The following is a 22,674-nucleotide window of genomic DNA, read 5'->3' on the forward strand; positions in this document are numbered from 1 at the left end:
GCTCGTTATCCAACACATCGCACCGTTCTCCTTCTTCAACGTTTTCTTCCTATAAGTTCGAAAGCCAGAGAGTTGATTAAAATAATGGCCAACTGGTGACATCGGATATAGTGAATTTTTTTATAAGATCCAAATGTAACAGAAGTGGAACTAGGGAGGTTTTTAGAGACTTCTGGAGTACATGGATGTTTTATAATATAGAATTTTATGTTAATTAAATGGCGAATTTGTGAACTATATACAGTAACGATAAATAGGTTTAATTTATTTGTTAAGTATGTACCTGGTTGTATGAAATAGATTTTTAAAAAACAAGAGGAAGTGGTTTTGGGAAGATATGGCGTTTCCTAGGGATTTACTTAGGTAGTTTGTGGTCAGTTGGTTGAAAAAGTATGGGAAGATTCGTTTAGTGTGTTAAAAAGAGGTGTTTAAAATGCAGAATGCAAGTAGAAAATATTTCTCTGTGGATTTATTATAAGTCTTTCGGTGTTAGGAAGATGTATTATAAGCAACTGTATTTTTACATTCTCGGAACCTATACAGTTTCTACAAACCATGTCCAGTAAGAATCTTATTCTAAGATTCCAATAATGCTAGCATTGCAAATGGTAGGAAATGAAATGTCTAGTGGACTCAGCTTACATGCAGAAGCCTCAACAACAATAACAGTATAGGTATATTTCTATATTCCAGCAACTTCTTCTCTGATTTCCTATCCATAATATCTTATGCACGATACAAATCATAGAATGTTCCAATATTAGGTTCGTATATGATGTTTGCATGGAAGATATTAAAGCAGCGGTGCTCAACTATCGGCATCCTCAGCTATCTCACTTATACCAGGTATGTAAATATGAAACCGGAATTTTTGTATAGAAAATACACGTTTATTGTATGAAAATGATTAAAAATATTTTATTCGAAGTATTGCTCATCGCTAGCTATACATTTTTCTCACCTGTCTGGCAATTGGTGGATGCCACGCCAAAAAAACTGTCGCTCTTTTGAGGCAAACCAGTCATCCAGCCATTTTCGTACATTTTCGTAAGAAGTGAAGTGCTGGTCAGAAAGTGCGTGTCCCATCGATGCAAATAAATAGTAATCGGACGGAGCCAAGTCTGGTGAGTAAGCCGCGTGCGAAAGTATTTCCCAACTGAACGCTTCGATCGTTTCTTTGACCGGTTTTGCTGCATGTGATGGTGCATTATCATGAAGCAAAATTACTTTGTTGTGGTTTTTGATATTCCGGTCGTTTTTCACGCAAAGCTTGATTCAAATCGATCATTTGTTGTCGGTAGCGCTCGGTATTAACGGTTTCGCCAGGTTTTAACAGCTCATAATAGATCACACCCTTCTGATCCACGTTCTTCGTTCCTCACGTCAAAATTGCCACTTCTGAATTTGTTAAACCACTCAAAGCACTGTGATTTACCAAGAGCATGCTCACCGTAAGCTTCGACAAGCATTCGATGCGATTCTGCAACAGTTTTCTTTAAATGGTAATAGAAAATCAATGCTGTCCGCAAATCGTAGTTTCCAGGCACAAAATTCGACATGTTCAACGCTATTACAAACTATGCTGTTGCATGAAACTTGTATTGTTCCGAGTCGAAAATGTTTGTGAGATGACAACAAAGACTTTTGGCATCAATGACGCAGTTTAGCGATAACTACATTATCAGCTAGGGCCATCTATAGGCAAATTCCGGTTTCATATTTACAGATCTGATGTACTTCTTATATACATTTTTTATAATGCAATATCCTCGATTTTAGCACAAGCAACCTGACCAACCATCAACAAAATATAGACAAAAAGAAAAAAGAAGGAAGGAATACTAAAGTAATTAAAATACTGATTCGCAGTCTCAATACACCAAGTCTCCTCTGTTCTCGACATCAGTCTCCGGACGTATGTTTATTACGAGAAAGTAGACAGGATTGAAAACTAAATGAACTTTAAAAACTAAAATAATTAAAAAAGTCGATGTCTACAAGTACAGACGCACAGCGTGCTGCTTTCAATGCAAAAAAAAGGGTCTTATTACGAGAAAGTATTGGCAACTAAGTGATTGCGGACTTTATCATTAGGTGGTATCGACAAAATCCGCAATCACTTAGTTTCCAACCCAATAGAACAAGAACAAAGACTCCATGATACACATAGAAGTTTCGAGAAATTTGATCAATGTTTCTAACAAAGACCATATAAAATAGACAAATCCATATAAATTGGCACGAGAAACTAAAATAATTAAAATATTCATATTTCTGAGAACTGATACACAGCTGCTTGTCTTCAATACGAAAGGAATGAACCCCCTGAACGTATCTTTATTGGAAGAAAGTAGACGAGAATAGAGACATTATCCACAGCCGCCATAAACTCTGTAATATCCTCATCTTCTTACCAAGCCAGCCAGAGATCTCCGACTTTATCGCCAATATACATATATTCAGCTTGGCATTGGTAAATTAAAGCCGTAGCAATTTAAGAAGTTGGACGGCGCAGAAACGCCAGAGATTCAGAAGAACGATAAGCCGTTGCCGTGGTTGCAAAGGCGAATGCTCTAAGGAAAAGTAAGTGAATTACCCGATACCAATTGAGACGGTGGCGGCTGCTCGACGAGGATAAATCACGCCGGTTGCCTTATCAGAAACCACTGAATCCCCACAACTTCCACGGCCGCACAGTCTCGCGCTATTTTCTCAATCGGTTTATGCGCCGAGAATAGCGGCACCAGAGTAAAGCATTCGCCGAACTAACTAACGCGCAGCTGATTATTTTCAAGTTTCTCTTGAATTATTCTACAGACAGCCGCCTCAGCGGGTCATCAAGAAGCTATTCCGATTCGTTCGATTACCGGTAGATGGAGAAGTAAATTTCGATCCTTCGTCCCTGGGTTCGTAGAAATTTAAAAGAATGGATAAATGGAGCGATGGTGAAAAATGGGCGAATTATTTTTATGCATTCTATTTGGTACAGTTAAATGAAACCGTGTCAAGTAGCGAAAGGAAGCAGAACGCTGGTAAATGATTGAACGAGTCTACAAAAACACTCAGATACAGTGAACTCGTGCTTTTAATTGATCTCTGATCAGATAAATGATTGGTTTACGATATCGGTTAACGGTTGTTAATTGGAAAACGCATATACAATACATTGTATTCAAAGGTATAGAGTTCGTACGTACTATATATATTTCTTTAGTTATTATAGCACGAAGAGAAGTTGTGAAAACTTTGTCACACCACTCTAAGCATGTATACTTATATCTGTAATGATTCTTATTTATGTATACGGGGTGTCTCAGCTAAATCAGATCACCTAAACATCAGCCTTGAGTATTGTTTTATTGTTTATTTCTTTAGCAAATTCCACGATCATCGGTATTTTGTTGCAATAGAACTCTATGTATACTTGTACGCCACTAGATGTGATTATTTATTCTCTATGTAAAAATTTAAAAAGTATTATGGTAATTATGCGGGCATATGTGTAATTCAAAAGATATTTCGATTTTAATATGATGAAATGCATGAAAGATAAGGAAGATACAAATTTCAGTCGCCAAGTTTTACAAAATTAAGGTTCAAATATCTTTTAAACTATTGTAGTATCGTGGACAAATGGTCTAAGAAATATCGGGTGAACCATAAATAATGTTGAGAGAAGGCCTAAGTGCGGTTAGGCCAAAAGGGCCTGGCAGTTTTACCGGGTAAAAAAATCCGCGATCACTTAGTTGCCAACCCAATATATACATTTTTATCCGATGCATTAAAAAATTCTATTAGACAAGTCAGAGACTTAAATTTTCCCATTAAACTTCAAATGCAGAAACCGGGGAACTGCAAGGAACGATAGGAGTAATTTTATTGAGGAATCTTGAGTAAAAATTCCAGACTTTGAAATGGCGTTAAGATAAGGCATCGCTGTGCCTCGAAACTCTGCACATTAGCCGAACGATCCAATTTAATGAAAACCGTGGACGGGCAGTTCGACATCTGGTAGATGCTAATCTCACGAAAAACGGAAATTGCCCGGTACCATTTTCCTAACCGTCCCACTTTATTCGAATTAAACTCCGGCTGGTATCCTCAGGCGCATCTTCCGCGTCTTCGAATAACCTCGTCGACATTGAAATACTCTAAGAGTACAAACTCTATATCTACTCCGTTTCTTTAAAAAATGAAATTTAATTAACAGTAAATGGTCTGTTAACAGTTATTTGATAAAAAAAAAAAATATCTATATATTGAGGTTAGGAGTTGACAACGCAGGATAAATCACTTTCACGTACGTTTTACTGTTGATTTTTCTAAACGCAAACGAAGGCCACAGACGAGGTGCGTGATAAATAACATTTGTTATTCATTTATAGAAAAGTATTCGAATATTCAATTTCCGATTAACCAATTCTATATCGCAACTATCCTTGCGCTTCATTTTATTAGGTTGGCAGCTAAGTGATTGCGGAGTTTGTCATTAGATGGCATTGACAAAATCCGCCATCACTTAGTTGTCAGTAACCTAATAGAACTGAATAAATATCACTCTCTTAAACATTTATAAAATATACACGATGCTAATTAATTTGAAGTAATTATTCGTTTCTCACAACGTCTTATCCTTTCTCCCAACTATTCTGTTGAAGTGATCACCACTTCTACGAAAACTCTACATCTGGTCTTTTTAATTTTCTCAAGCGCTGAAGCCATCGACAGCATATAGACAAAAGACTGGCACGAAGGCAGACCATAAACAATAGACAGGCGGCGTTGGCTTCGGGGTTTTCAGTTATAAGGTAACACTGCTAGCTAGCGTGTGGATTTGGTCCAGCTCAAATTGTATTCTTGCTTATTATTACACTTCTCTATTAAATATATTTTTTTTCTCCCTTACTCTTTATCCACGCGTTTTCTCTCTTTATACATCCAATAACCTCAACATATTCTGTACCAAACTACGTTCTAGTAACCAGCAAAGAAACATTAATATAACAAAGTAATTAAAGAATGGGACTTAGAGATTATGAATCCAAGTCAGACCAGCTAACTCGTGTTCTCTAATTAACAGATTAATTAATTCGTCGTTGAAATTTGTGAAATTTCCGTTTAAAACGAGATTTTCGTATAAAAAGGAGGGGGTTAATGCAGATAGAGAACGATAGGGCAAGGAAGAAAAATGGATTTACAGCTGGGAATAGTTGCGCGACTGATAGGGCAAAGCGGGTTACGCTACTTTTTACGGGGATTTTCCATTTGCGGTCGTCGCGGTTGCGGATCAGCCCCGTTGGCAACGGGACGTATCGTCCGATTAACTTCCCCTAGGCCAATTGGATATTCCGATAGGTCTGCATATTTACGCGCGATTCACAAAAGGTGTCGCATCACCGCGATATCGTTCCTCGCCTCGAGCTTTCTCACGCGAAATCGTATTTCATGCTGTTTACAACTATCTGTGTCATTGTGCACAATTGTGGCAATCATGAGATTTGTATTATGGCAAGTATTTTCAATTAATTTCTAACTATTTTAAACGAAGTTCCAACATTTCCAATATATCCAAGTTGGAAATTTCGAGTGCATTACATCGTGTACCACGACCATGTAGCATGAGTCGGGTCTCGTTTGAACATAAATAATGATAATCGAGTAAAAATTTCGATAATCGAGTAAATTGTGTATATACAGTGGCTCACGATGGTATTCGAACGCTTACACTTAATTTTAATTATTAAATTCAATTTCAATTATTATTCAATTATTATTAAATATTCAATATCAACATTAAATTTCAATTATTAATTAAAATGAGGCGTACTAAACTAATTTATTAAAACAATTTCGTATCTTCACACAAAACGCTGTAACACTGTTCACAGTTTTTCATCTTCCTTTGCACCGAATGTAAACATTATTGCTAAATGAAAATATTCGTACGTTCACTTGATGTTAGGATGTCGTTTTGGTAACAGTAACGCAAAAGAGTGCACAACAGTATTTAAAATGAATACCAAAAAGTGTGAGGCTTACTGTTTACAGTGCTATATATTAGGTAGACAACTAAGTGATGGCGGATTTTGTCAATGCCACCTAACGACAAAGTCCACAATCACTTAGCTACCAACCCAATACAATCTGTACATTTATCATTCCTATTTTTACAGACAAATAAAATACAACAATCTGTAGAAGTGAGAGAGTCGTTAAGAGAATTGCTGTTTGAGACAGTCGTTAAAAAAGCCATTAAAACCAATGAGTAAGCGGCGATATATAATATTTGCATTTAATACTTTCGCGATGTACCATCATTTTATTAATACATTTGTTTTATTATTATTATTATTGTAATAACTGCACACTTCTTGGGTTAACATATTAATAACGGCAATTCATGCTACACAATTTGATTATTAATATATATTGTTGGTAGAATTTGATATAATCGTCAATACGTAAATAAAATGTGAAACTGTAAAATTGGGAAAATTGGATGACCAACGCTCGTTCACTATCAAACGAAATTCCGTGAAGAGAATTCCTGAAGTGCCTGGTGGAAATTGTAATTGGGATAAAGAGTTCGGTACAGCGCGTCCGAAATCAATTGACCGTTCAACATCACTTCGCCTATTCCAAGAGCGACTCACAGTTAAGACGAAGTGGGGGAAACTCCTTAACCTGCAAAGCTTAGTTTCGAACCACCGAATAATATGGTGGGATTTGTTCTTTCATGGCTTCGAACGGTCAATTGATACTACGTGTAACAGAACTAAAAAGATTTTAGTTGGTCGAAGCTACGTAAAGGGAATTTCACAACGAAGAACCGTGTCAACTGTGAATCGATTAAATCGAGGAAAGTTCAAATATTTAAAAAGAAAGGAAACATGAAAATAGAAAGGAAAATAGAAACAAGGGGGCGGATTTGCCAAAAAATTTCAAATGAAAAACTGGTGTAAAATTTTGCAAGGCGAAAGTTTGAAGTCGACCGATCTTTCAAAGTAAAAGGTAACGTTCGTTGCTTAAGAAAAGAAATTACCCGCGGAATATGAAACGTTTTGGCTGGAAACACAGTTTAAAATGGAACGATGCGGATTGTTGACAATCGGGGGAAAAAAAGACAGGAAGAAGCAAGCAACTTTGACGCAAACAACTTTTTACTGAAATATCAAGGCGAAGAAGTAGTTCAAGATGAAAGCAAATGGAACACCGCAGCCCCGTGGTTTCATATGAAACTTCTCAAGCGTCCAACTTTCATCTGATCGATGCAAAAAAAAAGAAAGAAGAAATATATCGTTTGAACGACTCGAATCATTAACTTGAAACAAGATCTCCTATCGTTTGTGTAGATAGGAGCACGTTTACGAGAATATTGCAAGCTAAGGTAGTCGATCTAATGACCATATGTTTTTCGAAAAGTACATTCCATGCCTGCGAAGAACATTTGTACACCGCTTTATTTATTGCGGCATTTTATATGCTAATTAATTAGCTTCAAGCATATTAAATTTACACGAAATGTAGAATTTATTAACACATTGTTGACCGGCAATTTTACTGAGAATTTTATACCACCGGTTATTATTTCGCAATTGTATGTGCAAGTAAAACAATATAAATAAACTTTAATAAATTTTATCTATTATTCAACTTTTAATATTTCTTTTTCTGCGTGATGGTACACAATAGCTTTTGCAATATATCTAGTTTCTGCGTTTTCCTTTTGAACAGCATATTCTAAACGCTCTAGTCGGATGTTTTTCTGCCAGTGACTACTTTTTCTAACACGTGGTCTCTTAGTTGTCTGGAAAACCTGAAGGCTGCATCACTATAATAAGCAGCTGTTTAAGAAATTCGAGAAATGTCAGGTGCAATGTTGCATTCTTTGGAATCCACAGCTATCCATTCCCTAGCTATTTCCAGTAGAAATTTGTTATATCTTGTTTTATTCTCTGGCAGATAGGTACAGTACATTTTATATGCATCCAACAAGGTGCAGTTTATCAGAAAAAATGCTAAATTTCTGAACTACTAATCTTCTGATACAGTATCATTTTCCAAGTCACCACAATTTGATTCACAATCACTCGGACAATCAGATAAAACATCCGCGTATAATTCATTGGTACGTTCCGTCAACGTTGACATTTTTTTACAACAAAGGACACAACTTGACTACTACTACAACAACTACACTGTATCATCTGCAACAGCGCACTGAGAAAACGATGTCGATGCGAAAAAAGGCGCATCACGAGTTTATTCGTAGCCGGGTGGCAACGTTTGGCCATGAAAACACGAGTTAACTTGTGACCAGTCAACAATGTGTTAAAAAAGAAACCTTACACTGTAAAATCAGAGTATTCTTCGACAATAAAGATATTCCACTTTTCCAACCAAATAATTGGTTTATAGAAGCAAAAATATTCAATAGAATAGAATAGAATGGTTCAATATCTGAGGCGATACTGGGTGTAGTGTGTTAAATATTCACTCGGTGTTTAGGTCAATAATATATTTATTAACAAGTGTCTCCGTTTGATCGCGTCGCGTATCGCTCTCGGTTTCGCTGCCCGGTTACAACCCGACTTTATCGCTTCCTAGTTCGAACCTAACTGTCGATCGGATTCCATTCCTTTCTTTTCGTCGCCCCTCAATATCCCCACTATCCACGCGTTTGTTAGGCGTTCGCCACCGTTGCCACGCACGCTTCCTTCTCGAACATTCGACGAAAGGACCGTTGGGATATTGACTCATTAGGCACTTCGCTTCGGCGATATACATTGTTGCCGAGTGCCGCCACAGATCATTAAATTCCCAAATTTTCGATTGTCATTTCTGCCAGGCCAAAAATACGTGAAATTTCGATGGAAGTTGAGGCGAAGTGCAAGCGAAAGCTCTGGGTCGACAGAAATTCCCACTTTTTTGTCTCGAAAGCGTGATCAGCAAGGCATAGAGGTCTGCACACATAGGTTGAATCAAGGGAACATGAAAAAGCTCGCTCCTCTTAAGGGGCAATCCGGTTCGAATGCCGGTTGCCGATTGACAAAGGCAGTTTCCGCGGGAAACGCTGAACTCGGCGAAATTCCGACGTTGGGTCAAAACGACGCCATCTGCAAACATGCAAACGTTGCCTACGAACGTTGCCTTTTTTCTTCCTTTTTTTTAAATCCCCCATGCGACCCTCGCATTTTCTCCGCCCTGAAGAAACTACTTCATTAGCGCCCTCCATAACGTCCTCGAATTGACACCTCAATACTTTGAAACCAATGTTGGTTAACATAACTATAATTAGAATAAGTAGAACTGTGTTTATGCAAACTTATGTCACTGCAATGCCCGATTTACCAAATACGTTCTGCAATTCTTATTATTCGACTTCAGATCACTCGACGGTCACACTTATACGGATAAAAGTCTTTGTCTTAGTATTTACGAACTTCAGCTCTGCGAAATGCAGTTATATGAGAATTAATTCCGATTATACGAATGATAAATACGAATGATAAGCGAAGGAAAGAAAAACTGGCGAACTCGCATTATCCAACTGACTCAGTTGTCTAACGTTTCTTGCTTCGCAACCGCGTGGGATAGGTGCAGCTTCACACTAATAACAACGATAACAATAATTGTATTCGCTTCGGTAATATATTTTATTTTATTAAAAATATTTTCATTATTAACATAGGATCGTCAGCGGCCAGGTTTACGCCTCACTGCAAACCGAGCTGTTCTGACGGTGTTTTTCTGAAGAGAAGTTTCCTCAAAACAGAGTATTTATTTTTTGCTGGGGAAAATCAGAAATTTTATGAACGTGGAATTATGACACTGCTTGACGATGGACGAAAACGGACAATACCTAATTGAATAAAGATATATTTTTAGGCAAAAATTTTGAATTTTTCTTCTTATTTAAAATACATAACCACTTAGTTGCCGGGCTAATAATTACAATTTGCAAACAAATAACATTATAGAATATAAATAATATGATATAATATAATATAATTGTATATAATTTGTATTTTTTTATATTTTATAAACTATTTAATTATACATTATATACATTATATTTATATAATTAAATATCTTTAATAATGGTATTGCGTGTGGTATTTTTAAAAACATGGTGTTACACATAGGCCAACATCGGAAATCTGGCGCTGGTATTGCGATTCCTTCCACAGTTCCCATCAATCGATTATAATCCGCAACATACTTCGTTTTTTTAATCATTTTTCACGTGCGATAATGACGTTTCGTGTGAACAAATTGTTCATTGTGGGAAAAGCATTACGTTTGCAATATAATGCATTATTAATTATATTAAATTGTATTTTAAATTTTTATTTTATCTGAATAACAAGATGTATATTTATATTTAATTATATATATAAATAAATAGTTTTGTTGAGTGGGTTAAATAAAAAAAAATATAAATATTATACGAACAATAATGTTGCAGTTAATATAATTTTGTCATATAAAAATAAACCAAAATTAAAAAATTTAAAGTTCATAAATAGATTTTTATATATTTATAAAAATGAAATTATTTATAAGTAGAATATATTTGTATTATATTGTATTTATTGGAGCTTTCTATTGTATAATACAATAGTATTTACTTTTAAAGATTTTGAACAAATTTATTTATATTGTATATGTATAGGTAAAAGCATCTGTTTAATAATAATGCATTATTAATTATATTAAATTGTATTTTAAATTCTTAAACGTTCTGCGAACGTGGCCAGTGAATTTTGATTTTCGTCCCGTGTCCTCGTTCAAATGCCGCGCTATGCGACGGTGCTATTTTTTCGGATCGCGCATCGCATTGGTCGAAGTCACCTCCCAGTGGAGAACGGAGGGATCGCAAGTCCAGACCCTCGGTAAATTGGCAGCTACCTACGTACATATATTATGTGTACACTTCAAAAATTGAACCGCGCTATTGACTGTGCGAACCGTGTGAAGCCGCTTCCGCCTCCGGGAACACAGGATCGAACCGAAATGGACCGGAAAAAAGAGAGGAAAAAACGTCGTTGGAAATTTCCCTCCTGGCTAGGCTGCGAGATATTGTGACATTTTTTATGACACACACGTACACCCTGGCATTTTGACATTTTCACGTTAATAAATATATTATTAACGTGAAAATAAATATATTATTGGTTTCACGTGAACCATATATTATGGTTTCACGTTGACGTGGGTTGGCAACTAAGTGATTGCGGATTTTATCAATACCATCTAATGACAAAATGCGCAATCTCTTAGTTGCCAACACAATAAGTGGTGTCAATTAATGCGGTAATACAGTTGAAGATGTTTTCTGAGGGTAGAGTGCGTCAGTAAGGAAGAAAAGTCGTTTGATGAAAAATATAGTCGAACAAATAATATTACATTTGTGATTAAGTAGCGGAAGGCCGTTTATCTGACTTTTTCAGGCTGGTTACGTGGTGACACATTTATCTCTGGTAGTTACAACATGTTACGTGTTTTTATTAGAAGACTGAGAGATTGATAGAAGTAATTATCGTGGAGGAAGTCTAAGATTGCTGTCATAGTTCATCGCTGAAATTCATTTCAACTGAATGTCATAACAACGCATTTATCTATGACTAATGTGCACACTAAAACCGCGGATATCACCGATGATAAATATTTATAACCATCAAGGTGTATAGCGTATTATTTGTTATTTTCGCGAAAAACGTAAATAAGCTGTGGCATACGTTTACACAGTTCCACTATATACCTTCAATATACCGCGGCTAGCAAAAATATTCCACCATTTATGCAAGCTCTGAGTTGCATGAAACATTTAGAAAAATTTCATCGTTGCTATAACGATACAGCATTGTCACGATTATATTGGTGAAGTTTGAGAAGTGGAATTGACTGATTTATTAGGTTAGAAATTAAGTGATTGCGGATTTTGTCAATAGGTGGTGTTGACAAAATCTGCAATCGCTTTGTTACCAACTCAACAGCTTCTGAGAGGCCTGTGTCTCCTTCTCTTCGCAACGATCAATTATTTTTTATATCCAAAGTATCGAAAGCTTCTTAATTCGTCTATTTACGCTGGAACAATAAGCGCTCGAAACAATCGACATCCGTTACCAGCCGTTTCATATGGCGCGTTATTCGATTGCTACGTCAGTAGGAAGTTAATACAGCAAATATGGTAGTCGTCGATATTCGACCAGCATACATGTGGTTAATTATCATCAAGGTCGCGCCAGTTACAAAAATCGTTCCGTGTGCTTGCATTACACGCAGTCCCTTTTATTCGGGCTGCGTAAAAATTGAAAGAAACTAAGAACGAAGAAGGTCGTTTACACGATGAAACAATTTTCACCGGCCACGTTCCATTTACCGTGCCTTTGCACAGAATATTTCTGTGAAACATGATCCTCAAATAAGTGGAACGAGTCGTACCTCTTTTCTGATTTGCAATTAGAAGAAGAAAGATAGTATTAGAGGAATAAGATTCAATTGCTTCTTTTTTATGTTTCGACGATGCTTGTACATTTTATATTTTTTTTAATTCATGGATTTGGAATTGCACGATCCAATTTTTGTTAATTCTAGTAGTTAGTTCTAGTCTAGTAGTAGACCATATTATTGGGAGGTTATTATTGAGATATGTGTAATTTTGTGTGCTACACTAGGTTAACGTAGTAATGACACGTATATGAGTATGAGTGTGTGCCAGTATGTACGTGCACAGCGTCTCGTAAACAGATGAATGCAACTGTTCCGTTGGTAGTGTGCTATATTGGGTTGACAATAAAGTGACTTTGTCGTTAGGTGGTATTGACAAAATCCGCAATCACTTCGTTGCCAAGTTAATAGAAGATGGCGGGACAAAGAGAGTGCTGAGACGCGTGCAAATATGTATCCACGAATATCTTGTAAATCACATATTAAATAAATCTGAAACTATTTTGATATCAATTCTAAGTGTAATGTAAGTGTTGCTATACATTTATTTCACCGATTAAGACAATTCTCAACATTTATATTGTTTCCGTGGTATTTTATTATATTTTTTAATACGTGTTTCGTGTGATACGGATGATTGTAAAATGAAATATTTCAAAATTTCATCATATCTCTTCTTTTTATTCAATGTTTCGTATTATGCGAATTAAAACGAGATATTTCAAAATTTAAGCAGCCAAAATCTTGCAGAATACGTAAGAACATTTGAACAAAATTAATAATTAAAACAAATTGACTTATTAACAAATTTATTCAGCAGCATTCTTCTTTCAGAATTATCGTTAAAAAGGAAGCTGACAAAAATTAATTGTTGCAAAGAGATCGATGTATTTCTTCAAATAATTGCTAATTCTCAAATTAAATAATAATATTAAATATAATAATAATAAAGTAATATAATATAATTAAATATAATATAATAAAAATAATAATAAAGTATTGTCAAATATTCTTAAATTCATTTGTGAAACAAAACAATTTTATTCAGTAGCTGGTAAAACTTTTGCATGTTACTGTATTAGATAGATATCCGTGTCCAGGAAGTTCTTGAAGCGAATAAGGAACGCCTATCACGCGACATCAGCGTCGTCGAACTCGGATATTGAATAAGGAAGCTGGCGTGATTCGTAATGCCGCTCCCCGTTGAACGTGTCGCGAATAACGCACACATGAAATAGCAACACACGTTCGTATACGGTGTTGTAAATACGAGCGAAGGCGGATGTAACGGTGGATATCTTCGCCAGACATCTGAAAAACTGAGAACGCAGCGAACAGACTTGCGGAATATTCAGAACTTGATCTCGTTCGTCGTTCATGAAATATCAAATCGAATTCATAAAGTTCTAGAGAAGCTTTAAATTTCGATAATCGTGAAGAAAAAAAGGGCTATACTCTAATTGAAATTGAAACATTTCTCTGAAATTCTTTATTTCTGTAAATAATTCTTTAATTAATTAAAAAATGCTTTAATTCTTTATTTCTAAAATGGGTAAAAAGATGGCACGAGTAATTACTAGAATTTTCATTAGTATTTGTTTAAATATACCAGAGAAACGAAACGTTTGCAATTCGGCGAAACACAGCGCAATTCTAGGGACAAGCTTCCTTCGAGCTTGCAGTTTACATTTTACGTTATTAAACGTTTTTCACTAACGTCGTTCGATTATTCAGCAGAAGAGAACGTTCGATGAAAACGACAAATGCATATTTCGAACAACGTATTTTTCTACGTTCACATTTTGTAATATAGTAATTTTACGAAACGCGTAAAATTCATATCTGTGCCACTTGTGCCAGCTAATTATAACTATAGATAGAAACATACACATTTACATTCTCTGACACGTTTCAGATGTTACATAACCTCGCGTAACATGCTCGATAATCAGCTCATAGCAATTGTTCATTTCTTTTCGATTTAAATCGCACCAGAGAGAATACGAGAACTACGCCAATGTATTTAACAACGACTATGGAATCGCGCACGAAAGCAAAAGACCGGCTCATAATTGTAGATCGTGCAGCCAGCAGTAATGAAATTATCCACGTTAATGGGTGGTGGGTTACGACTGACCCAGGGACAGGTTCGTAATTGTTCTCGTGAATTAGCTAGTATTTACGTTCGAATAAAAATGCCAGCCCTCCTAATTTCACTATTACCTCGCTTTCACAGATCTACTAAAATACGTACGATGTATTCTTGTCAGATGTTCCAGCATTTTAAATAAACAATTTTTCAACATTTTTTCTTAGCATTAAAAAACTATAATATACTGAGATGATAGCCGTTGAGAAGCTATAGCGATCAACCACATATCACAATCATACATTGAAAAGCAGAGAAAGGTAATAGCATGGCAAACAGTATCTTTTAAATTTAATTTGCTGTATTTACAGGATTCCTTGGAAAGCGTAATAGAACTGCCTGAAAAACCGTACCTTTTCACAATTTTCTTCCTTTAACCCTTTACACTGCGAATTTTATTTCAATTTCATTACCAGCCTTTTAAATGTTCTAATAGAAATCTACCTTAACCACAGAATAAGACAATTTAAATAAATAAAAGAAGAAAGAAATTGACTTGAATACCAATTTTATTCACACTATTGTTGTATTTTCTAATTATTAAGTTATGATATATTTTGAAACAATTTCCAGGATGCAATCACAAAAAAAAAAGTGGGACATGAAAGAATGTCGAGTGGGACTCGACAAAGGAGCTGCTGAGATAAAAACTGATGTCAAGTCACACTCCACATAGCAGTGCAAAGGGTTAAACAGCTTTCAAAGATCTAAAACTAAAATCCATGGGCTCTAGATATTTCACAAACACAGAACGCTACAGGCGCAATACTACGTCGGCCAACTCTTTCCCTTCAAATATCTGCGAAAAAACCATAAATCACTTTTCAATTTCAAATTCAATCGAAATAACCTAACTTAACCACAAGCACAGTCTGCTAACGCGCACGCACGCGTTACAAAAGTAACATTTCACCGAACCACACGAGAACACATTCTCTCGCTTCCTATTTGCTTGGATGCGAAAGAGGAAGCTGGAAAGGAGATATGACACCGGGCGAAGAGCCTTCATCCGTTTGGTTAATAAATAAACAGACGGCGGGGCAAAAAGAATGCGCGATCAAAGGGGATCGAACGTCTGCACCGGAAGCAGAGATACTGGCGGAGCTTCCGTGCTGATTCCTCAAACGGATATTACTCCGGTCTCCCTCGATCAATGGCACGTTAACGACGAGACGATCGGTTGGAATGAGAAAAGGATAGGGAGAAACGAGATAAAAGAGACAGAAGGGAGGAGAAGCAGAGTGAAAGGAGAACGCGACTGGCCGTTGACTTGAAATCACATCCGAGCGGAGAAGGAAACAAAGGGAATAAATTTGGTTATATTCGGGATAAATGTTACCGAAACGCGCACGGCCAAGATAAAATTCTGTAAACGAGTTCATTTAACTTTTGAATGAATCTGGCTGAGTGATGATACGCGTGCAGGGTTAAAGTGGAACAGATTAGAGGAAATTAGAGGATCGAGAAGGAAAGAGGGAAATTATGCGAGTAGGATAAAGGATCACATGATCAATGTACAAAGGACCTCTTTGCCCTCTTCCGGGGATATTAAATTTCAACATAACGTTTAACTCTTAACAATATATTTATTAATGCTAATAATAATAAAAACCTTAACTCTCGAGGAAACTTTGAGTTGACAAATATTATCGTGCCATCCGACTTTGACAAGTTTTGCTAATATTGGGTTGGCAGCTAAGTGATTGCGAATTTTGTCACTAGGCGGCATTGACAAAAGCCACAATCACTTAGTTGCCGACCTAATACTTCACAAATTGGTCGTTGACTTTGATTTTTTCTGAACTTAAATATATTGGAAAAGGCTAGTTAAAAAGACATAACATCATTGAAGGAATGTTGTAAACAATTCTAAATACTTTTAATTTCATACTTAATCTAAAATTCACGTAGAATATTGTCATATTTATACAGAAATTCGTCCAAAGCATTAGCCAAATCTAGAATGTCGCCATTGTTTGTGCGCGTGTTATAAATGAAAATTTTACAATGAAATTATACGCCAGAGAAAATTCTTTGTTATTTTTGAAAATTATTTCGACATCGTATAATTTTGCATCTTAATGTCAGCTGCAACACGCAAGGGAAAAACATCAACGACCTTCGAAGAGACTCAGGAAAATGACATAAGAAAAATATTCTTCGAGAGCTACTCGTCCTTCGATATCACTCAAATTACATAGAAAAGACTATACTTTCTGTAATTAACCGAAGAAGACATATTGTGGGTTGGCAACTAAGTGATTGCGGATATTGCCATTAGGTTGCATTGACAAAATCCGTAATCATTTAGTTGCCAACCCATTATAACCAAGACGCCCTTTACATAAGAAATAGAAACAATTTGCGTGAAATCGCCACAGGATACGTAGCAGCGATGAGTAGTAACTTCAAATAATTCAGCAAATAATTAAAGTTTTTATTGCGCTTCACAGTTAGATGTCTACACTAGTGACAATTTTCGAGTTGCCAACCCAATAGTTTTTGGTCTGTCGTCAAAGCAGCGCAATACCACTTACTCTGGCGATTAATTTTAAACACAACGTCCATTCTGAATCCGACACGTATATTAGTTACATCTCAGATTATAGTAATTTCTTCGTTTCAATTTCTACCAAAATTTCCCTAGCGCAAACGAATCGCCGTGAGAAACTAGAAAATTTCTAGGGGAAACTGGGTCGAATCAACAATGGCCTCGTTTCGTTCGTCGATTCCTTCGATATCGATACGAAAACTCGATTCGACCTTTCCTAACACCCGGTGAAGACGTTTCACGGTCGAATTTACAATCAGCAGATTGCTACGTAGAACGGCGCGTGTCCAATTTTGGTGAAATCTTTGCTCGTTGGTAAAAGAAGGTAGCCAGACGAGCGCGCTTCCGGCTATGTAATTTGCTATCTACGAGGATCATGAGCGATTTAAATTTAAAAAGTTCTGACAATGAGGATGTTTCTGTGGAGACATGAGAATGCGGGTCCCGCAGTGGTTTCGTACTTTTCACCTGATTTCCCCTGTTTTTTCGCTATTTCAGCATTAGTAGTCGATGATCAGATGATCAGGGAAGAAAACGCGCGAGGGCAAATAAGAGACAGAGAGAGAGGGACAGAGAAGAGGGAGAGAGAGAGGGACAGAGAAGGGGGAGAGAGAGAGAGAGAGAGAGAGAGAGAGAGAGACGATAGTATCTGCTGTGTAACGTTCGTTTGTTCAATAATATCCGGATGACGAACCTGCGAGATTAGTCGCGAAATTCCAAAAGGACCATCGGCAGCCAAAGAGTTTCATCTCGCGCTCCTTCATGCCTGAGATGTTCTCAAACGAGGATGATGCGAGGATCCGGGGCTGCCTGGCGCTGATTCCCGAAATCAGGCATCGGTTGGACGCTCTTGAGTAATCCAAACGGCATTCACAGAACCACAATTTCCTGTGAAAAGACCAGCCCAACCCCTTTCTTGGTTGCTGCGCGTTCCACCTCCTTCTACGACGTAATCCAAACGGGATTCTGGCCAGATGCGTGAGAAATGTGGTAGAGCACGAAACACCGCGTTTATGTTCACTTGCACAGCCTCGTCATTTCCGTTGCTCACCTCGTGCAAACACTCGGCATCATTCTAAAGCGGGTGGAAACACCGATCGACGTTTTCGACACGAATACATCTGACTAACTGAGATTCGTTTGAGAAAGATTTCCTAACACGTTGACTGCCGCGATGGCTCAGTGACTCACGTTACTAGGTCCTTTAACATGATTCAAACAAGATAAAAACCTCGTGGATTAAATTTTTACAACGTCAGTTCCACTACATTTCTAGTAGTCAGTACTCCTGTACACTCTGTTGTATTGGCAACTAAGTGATTGCGGATTTTGTCATTAAGTGGTATTGACACAATCCGCAATCACCTAGTTGCCAAACTAATACAACAGACTGCACAAGAGAAGGCAGGCTAAACACAAGCGTAGAGAATTATATTAAGAGATAGAAGATCGGAACTGGTGAAGGAATTGTTAAGGAAGATGGGATTAAAAAGGTAAAGAAAGAAATGGTAGAGAAAATACCAGAGATTAAAAGGTGCAACAAGCAGACAATTAGCGACAGGGTCGTTAGCGGATATAATAGTGTAACGACTTGTAACGTAGATAATTAGTGTGCAGTAACCAGATTAAGAGTAGCATGAAGAGTAAAGTACGCAAGGATGAGTGATAATATCGAACGAGGAAGGATGTGATTAGAAAAATTGTAACCAAGTATTTCTTAGCCGCGAGTGTCTTTAAAATAAGACAAATAGCATGAATTAAATTTTTTACAATATGTGTGAGTTTTTTACAATATATATACACAATATTTTGCAAAAATAAAATGTTATCATGTAGTATATTTCAACCCATTACGACAATACATTGGGTTAGCAATACCACCTATTGACAAAATCCGCAATCACTTAGTTGCTAATACAACAGACTGTACAGGAGTGGGAATTTTATATATATTGGGTTGGCAACTAACTGATTGTGGATTTCGTCAATACCACCTATTGACAGAGTTGCCAACTCAATGTATAAAATTCCCGTGAAAGTCAACGCGTTAAATGCGACATGGCTAATTCGAGTGTTGGAAGATACGAGCTTCGAGGCTGTCAGGTCGGTAAAATGAATGTTTTTGTGGATGAGAAAGCAGATAAGACAAGTTACCATGGAAGACTGGAAAAAGATACTGAAAAATCCTAAATAAATAAACGACCACGTGCAAAATATTAACAATTCCAGTGACGAATTAATTCATACTCTGTAGATACTACTATACTACTATAGTAAATACTAATATACTATTATATATAATATATATAATATAATACTAGTATACTACTAATACTAATTTTAGAAATCTACTGTAAACCAATGACCTTGCTATATTTCCCTTGGAAGAGAGAAATCTTCGGAAAATTTCACGTCTCATAGACGAACTTAAATTTAACTCCACTAGGTTCTCCATCGTAGACCAAATGCACAAACCGAGAAAGATTCTGAGCGAGATAATCAGGGACCGGAAACGTGAAACGTTAAAGATCGCGAGTCGCATTTGAAATAGGCGATTGGCAGATCGTAATAATCGCAATCGGCATTAGGATTCGACAAGCTAATGGCTCTAGCGGCGAGATACGAGCTGCAATACAGTTTATTGGCACAAGGGCGAGCGGCACCGTTCATATCGAGTTTCTGCAACACCAGCCACGATATTTGTAGTCAAGTCAGCTGCGCCCCTCGAATAACTTCTGTCTCCATATGTTTCGTCCGTGACCACGGACGCTCATCGTGCACGATGACGAACGTACAATTATTTTAATAGCACCGTATAGTTAGAGTGGGTAGAAAAATTGTTCCTGCACTTCTGTATTTATCATTGCAATTATATAATTAATTGAATCCGACTATAATAAATTTTGTATCACTTGGTAGTACTTTTATATGACCAGGAAAATTTGATATCATTGAAATGAAATTCAAAACCTGATAAAATTAATATTATCAGTGAAATTAGTTAACGACGATATCAGACAAAAACAAGTCTCGTAATATTAAAATTGGCCAATTGAAAATTGGAAATCAACCTTTAGCCTTGGCTTGTTCTAGAAACATTGCTCTGTTGATAAAAATATATTCAGTTGTATAATAAGGAATGGTAGTAATAAAAATTGAAGATAAAAAATTTCTGTCGATTGCAGCTATTTTTCATTTAGATATATCGTATACGTTATTTGAAAAACCTGTCGAGGTAATGATTTTTCGAAGTTTTAAGCCACTATTGATAACTTTTGCGTATAAACGACTTAGTATACGTAACCGATGAATGTTATTTTGCAACTTATTCCAAGTAATATCTTGTTAGTTTTTTCAAAGTTTGATAAACAACAAACAAGCATTTTGCTGAACTTTTAACTCATAGTCATTTTGCAACTTTCTCCAAGTTGTAAGTTTCTAGTTTTTCTCGAATGTTAAGGCAACAGCTGATGAATTTTGTGCATAATACAGACTCCAGTAGAATGTAAATTGTACCTAAACTTGTACTTAAACCTTGTAAGTTGTAAATTGATTCTAGAAATTTTTCAAACAAAGGTTTTTTTCTTTCCCCCCCTCCTTATTTTATAGAAAACTTTGACAGCCATAATATGGCAGACGAAATTCGAGTTTCGTATTGAGACATCTAATTTCAACAAATTTCACGAGATGCTACGTAAATGATAAAAACAGAACGGATTATCAGAATTAAATTAATAATCATGAAGAATCATGAAGACTTCAATAACCACAAAAAAAAGATAATTAATTAAACACGTCTCATCAGCACATTTGTATTATTCCTATCGAATTCACATGAAACAGGAAACTGCAAAATTGAAAACGAGCTTCGATTGGAAATATCATCCAACTTTCCAAATCAAATATTAATTGCACTTCAACTTCCACTTCACTGTATAATCAACCACTACACAATCATTTCCAAATTTCTTTGCTTTTGCTACCACAATTGGCATTGATCCATAATCGAGTCATACTATGCAAGGTTAGGAGCAGTCGTGGCAACTTCCTATCGAATAAGCACCGAATCTATCGAGCTTGTCCCCGACTGAAAGTCCTTAATGTTGGCCAGCGTGCCGGCTAAGTGAACGGAAACTAACGTGGCCCATTATCAACAGACGTATTATTAACCACTTGTCTGGCTGCAACGTTCCTCCGTACATTTGCATAATACGAAGACATGAAGAGAAGGCGAACGTTGTACGCGCGATATCGCGTCACTCGCACACTTGGCAACTAAATGATTGCGGATTTTGTCATTAGGTGCTATTGACAAAACCCGCAATCACTTAGTTGCCAACCCAATAGAAAATAGAATTTTGGCAGGTTCAGCGGAGAAAACTTGTTTGGAGGTACAAGGTAAAAGTTAAAGATGGCGCTTGATAGCGAGTACTAATTTAATTTAGTAACTAATGGTGATATAAATAAATATAAAAAGAGATAATAACTAGTAATTACTGTGATGGAATTGGAGAATGGTTGGATTATTTTGGGAAAAATTAGAGAACATGTGTATGTGTGTGAACATTTTGTATGCGATTCACAGTGTTGCTTTTAGCCAATTTATACTGTAACGTTGCACAATTTGGTTATGGATAGTGAATTGTAGATCTAATGGAAATGAAAAATAGTTGGTTTATTTTTGGAGAAAATGGGAATTGGTTTAGTAGAATTTTACACGAATTATTTGAGTAGAATTAATGTGTGGTACATGGTGCCCGTTTCAACTATATACTGTGGCATTACATAGTTTGGTTATGAATAATAAATTCTAAATGTGATGGAAAATGAGAAGAAGGAGGATTGTGATATAATTGAAATAATTTATTTTTACGATTAGAATATTTAATTAAGGATCCTAGCAATGTTCTTTCTACCACTTTTATGCGATACGTTGACCTATGAGTTCAGATTTTCATCCTCAATTTGAAGGTATATTACTTCTTTCAGCTCTATAATCGTAAAATTTGATTGTCCTTGCATGACAATCTACTCTACTGGGCTACTTTGTCGAGTGGGAAATCCTCGTTTCATAGTTTCATTGTATTCACACATCCACCAAGATGGAATAATAAAATCTCTTATATTGCTCCTTTTTCAAAATACTCTCTAGTCTAAATGCAAAAATACATTTTAGAAATATTATAGATTTATGGAAAAAAATATCTGCTCATTTTTCACTGATTTAAATCTTGAAAAATCATCGCAGAAATATTCTAAACCAACGAGAGAAATTCTCAATGGTTTACACTCTGAAGAATCGTTTTGGAAATATTTTCTTCTTATTTCTCAATGATCCAAGTCTCAAAGAAAAATATGGTAGAAATATTATAAACCAATGTAAAAAATGTTTAATGGTTTAAACTCTGAAGAATCGTTTTGGAAATATATTCTTCTTATTTCTCAATGATCCAAGTCTCAAAGAAAAATATGGTAGAAATATTATAAACCAATGTAAAAAATGTTTAATGGTTTAAACTCT

General features: G+C 36.2%; 1 protein-coding gene and 3 long non-coding RNA genes across 12 annotated transcripts in view; 3 read left to right on the top strand and 1 right to left on the bottom strand.

Moving 5' to 3' along the window:
• The window catches only part of LOC100647243 (tyrosine-protein kinase Btk29A), a 328,457-nt gene that overhangs the window by 165,192 nt on the left and 140,591 nt on the right, over positions 1-22,674 (bottom strand). Inside the window, exons 1-2 of one of the 9 annotated variants that reach the window (XM_048414089.1) lie at positions 19,520-21,223; positions 17,848-18,355 (exon numbers count right to left, since the gene is read on the bottom strand). The exons of 5 other annotated variants lie outside the window; for them this stretch is intronic. In XM_048414089.1, the coding sequence (XP_048270046.1) occupies positions 17,848-17,917 (70 nt within the window). In that variant the 5' untranslated portion in view covers positions 17,918-18,355; positions 19,520-21,223. Of the gene's footprint in view, positions 1-17,847; positions 18,356-19,519; positions 21,224-22,674 lie in introns of those variants that run through there. 3 more of the 9 variants (XM_048414090.1, XM_048414091.1, XM_048414092.1) reach the window with 3 other exon arrangements.
• Positions 75-4,729, top strand: LOC125386872. The gene is made up of 3 exons (XR_007227404.1): positions 75-674; positions 1,780-2,906; positions 2,990-4,729. It is a non-coding gene; the product is annotated as an uncharacterized LOC125386872 (long non-coding RNA).
• LOC125386876 lies at positions 5,835-7,653 on the top strand. The gene is made up of 2 exons (XR_007227408.1): positions 5,835-6,265; positions 6,440-7,653. It is a non-coding gene; the product is annotated as an uncharacterized LOC125386876 (long non-coding RNA).
• Positions 14,399-16,158, top strand: LOC125386874. The gene is made up of 3 exons (XR_007227406.1): positions 14,399-14,600; positions 14,690-14,862; positions 15,176-16,158. It is a non-coding gene; the product is annotated as an uncharacterized LOC125386874 (long non-coding RNA).

This window comes from Bombus terrestris, chromosome 18, assembly GCF_910591885.1.
Source record: "Bombus terrestris chromosome 18, iyBomTerr1.2, whole genome shotgun sequence".
NCBI lineage: Eukaryota > Metazoa > Arthropoda > Insecta > Hymenoptera > Apidae > Bombus > Bombus terrestris.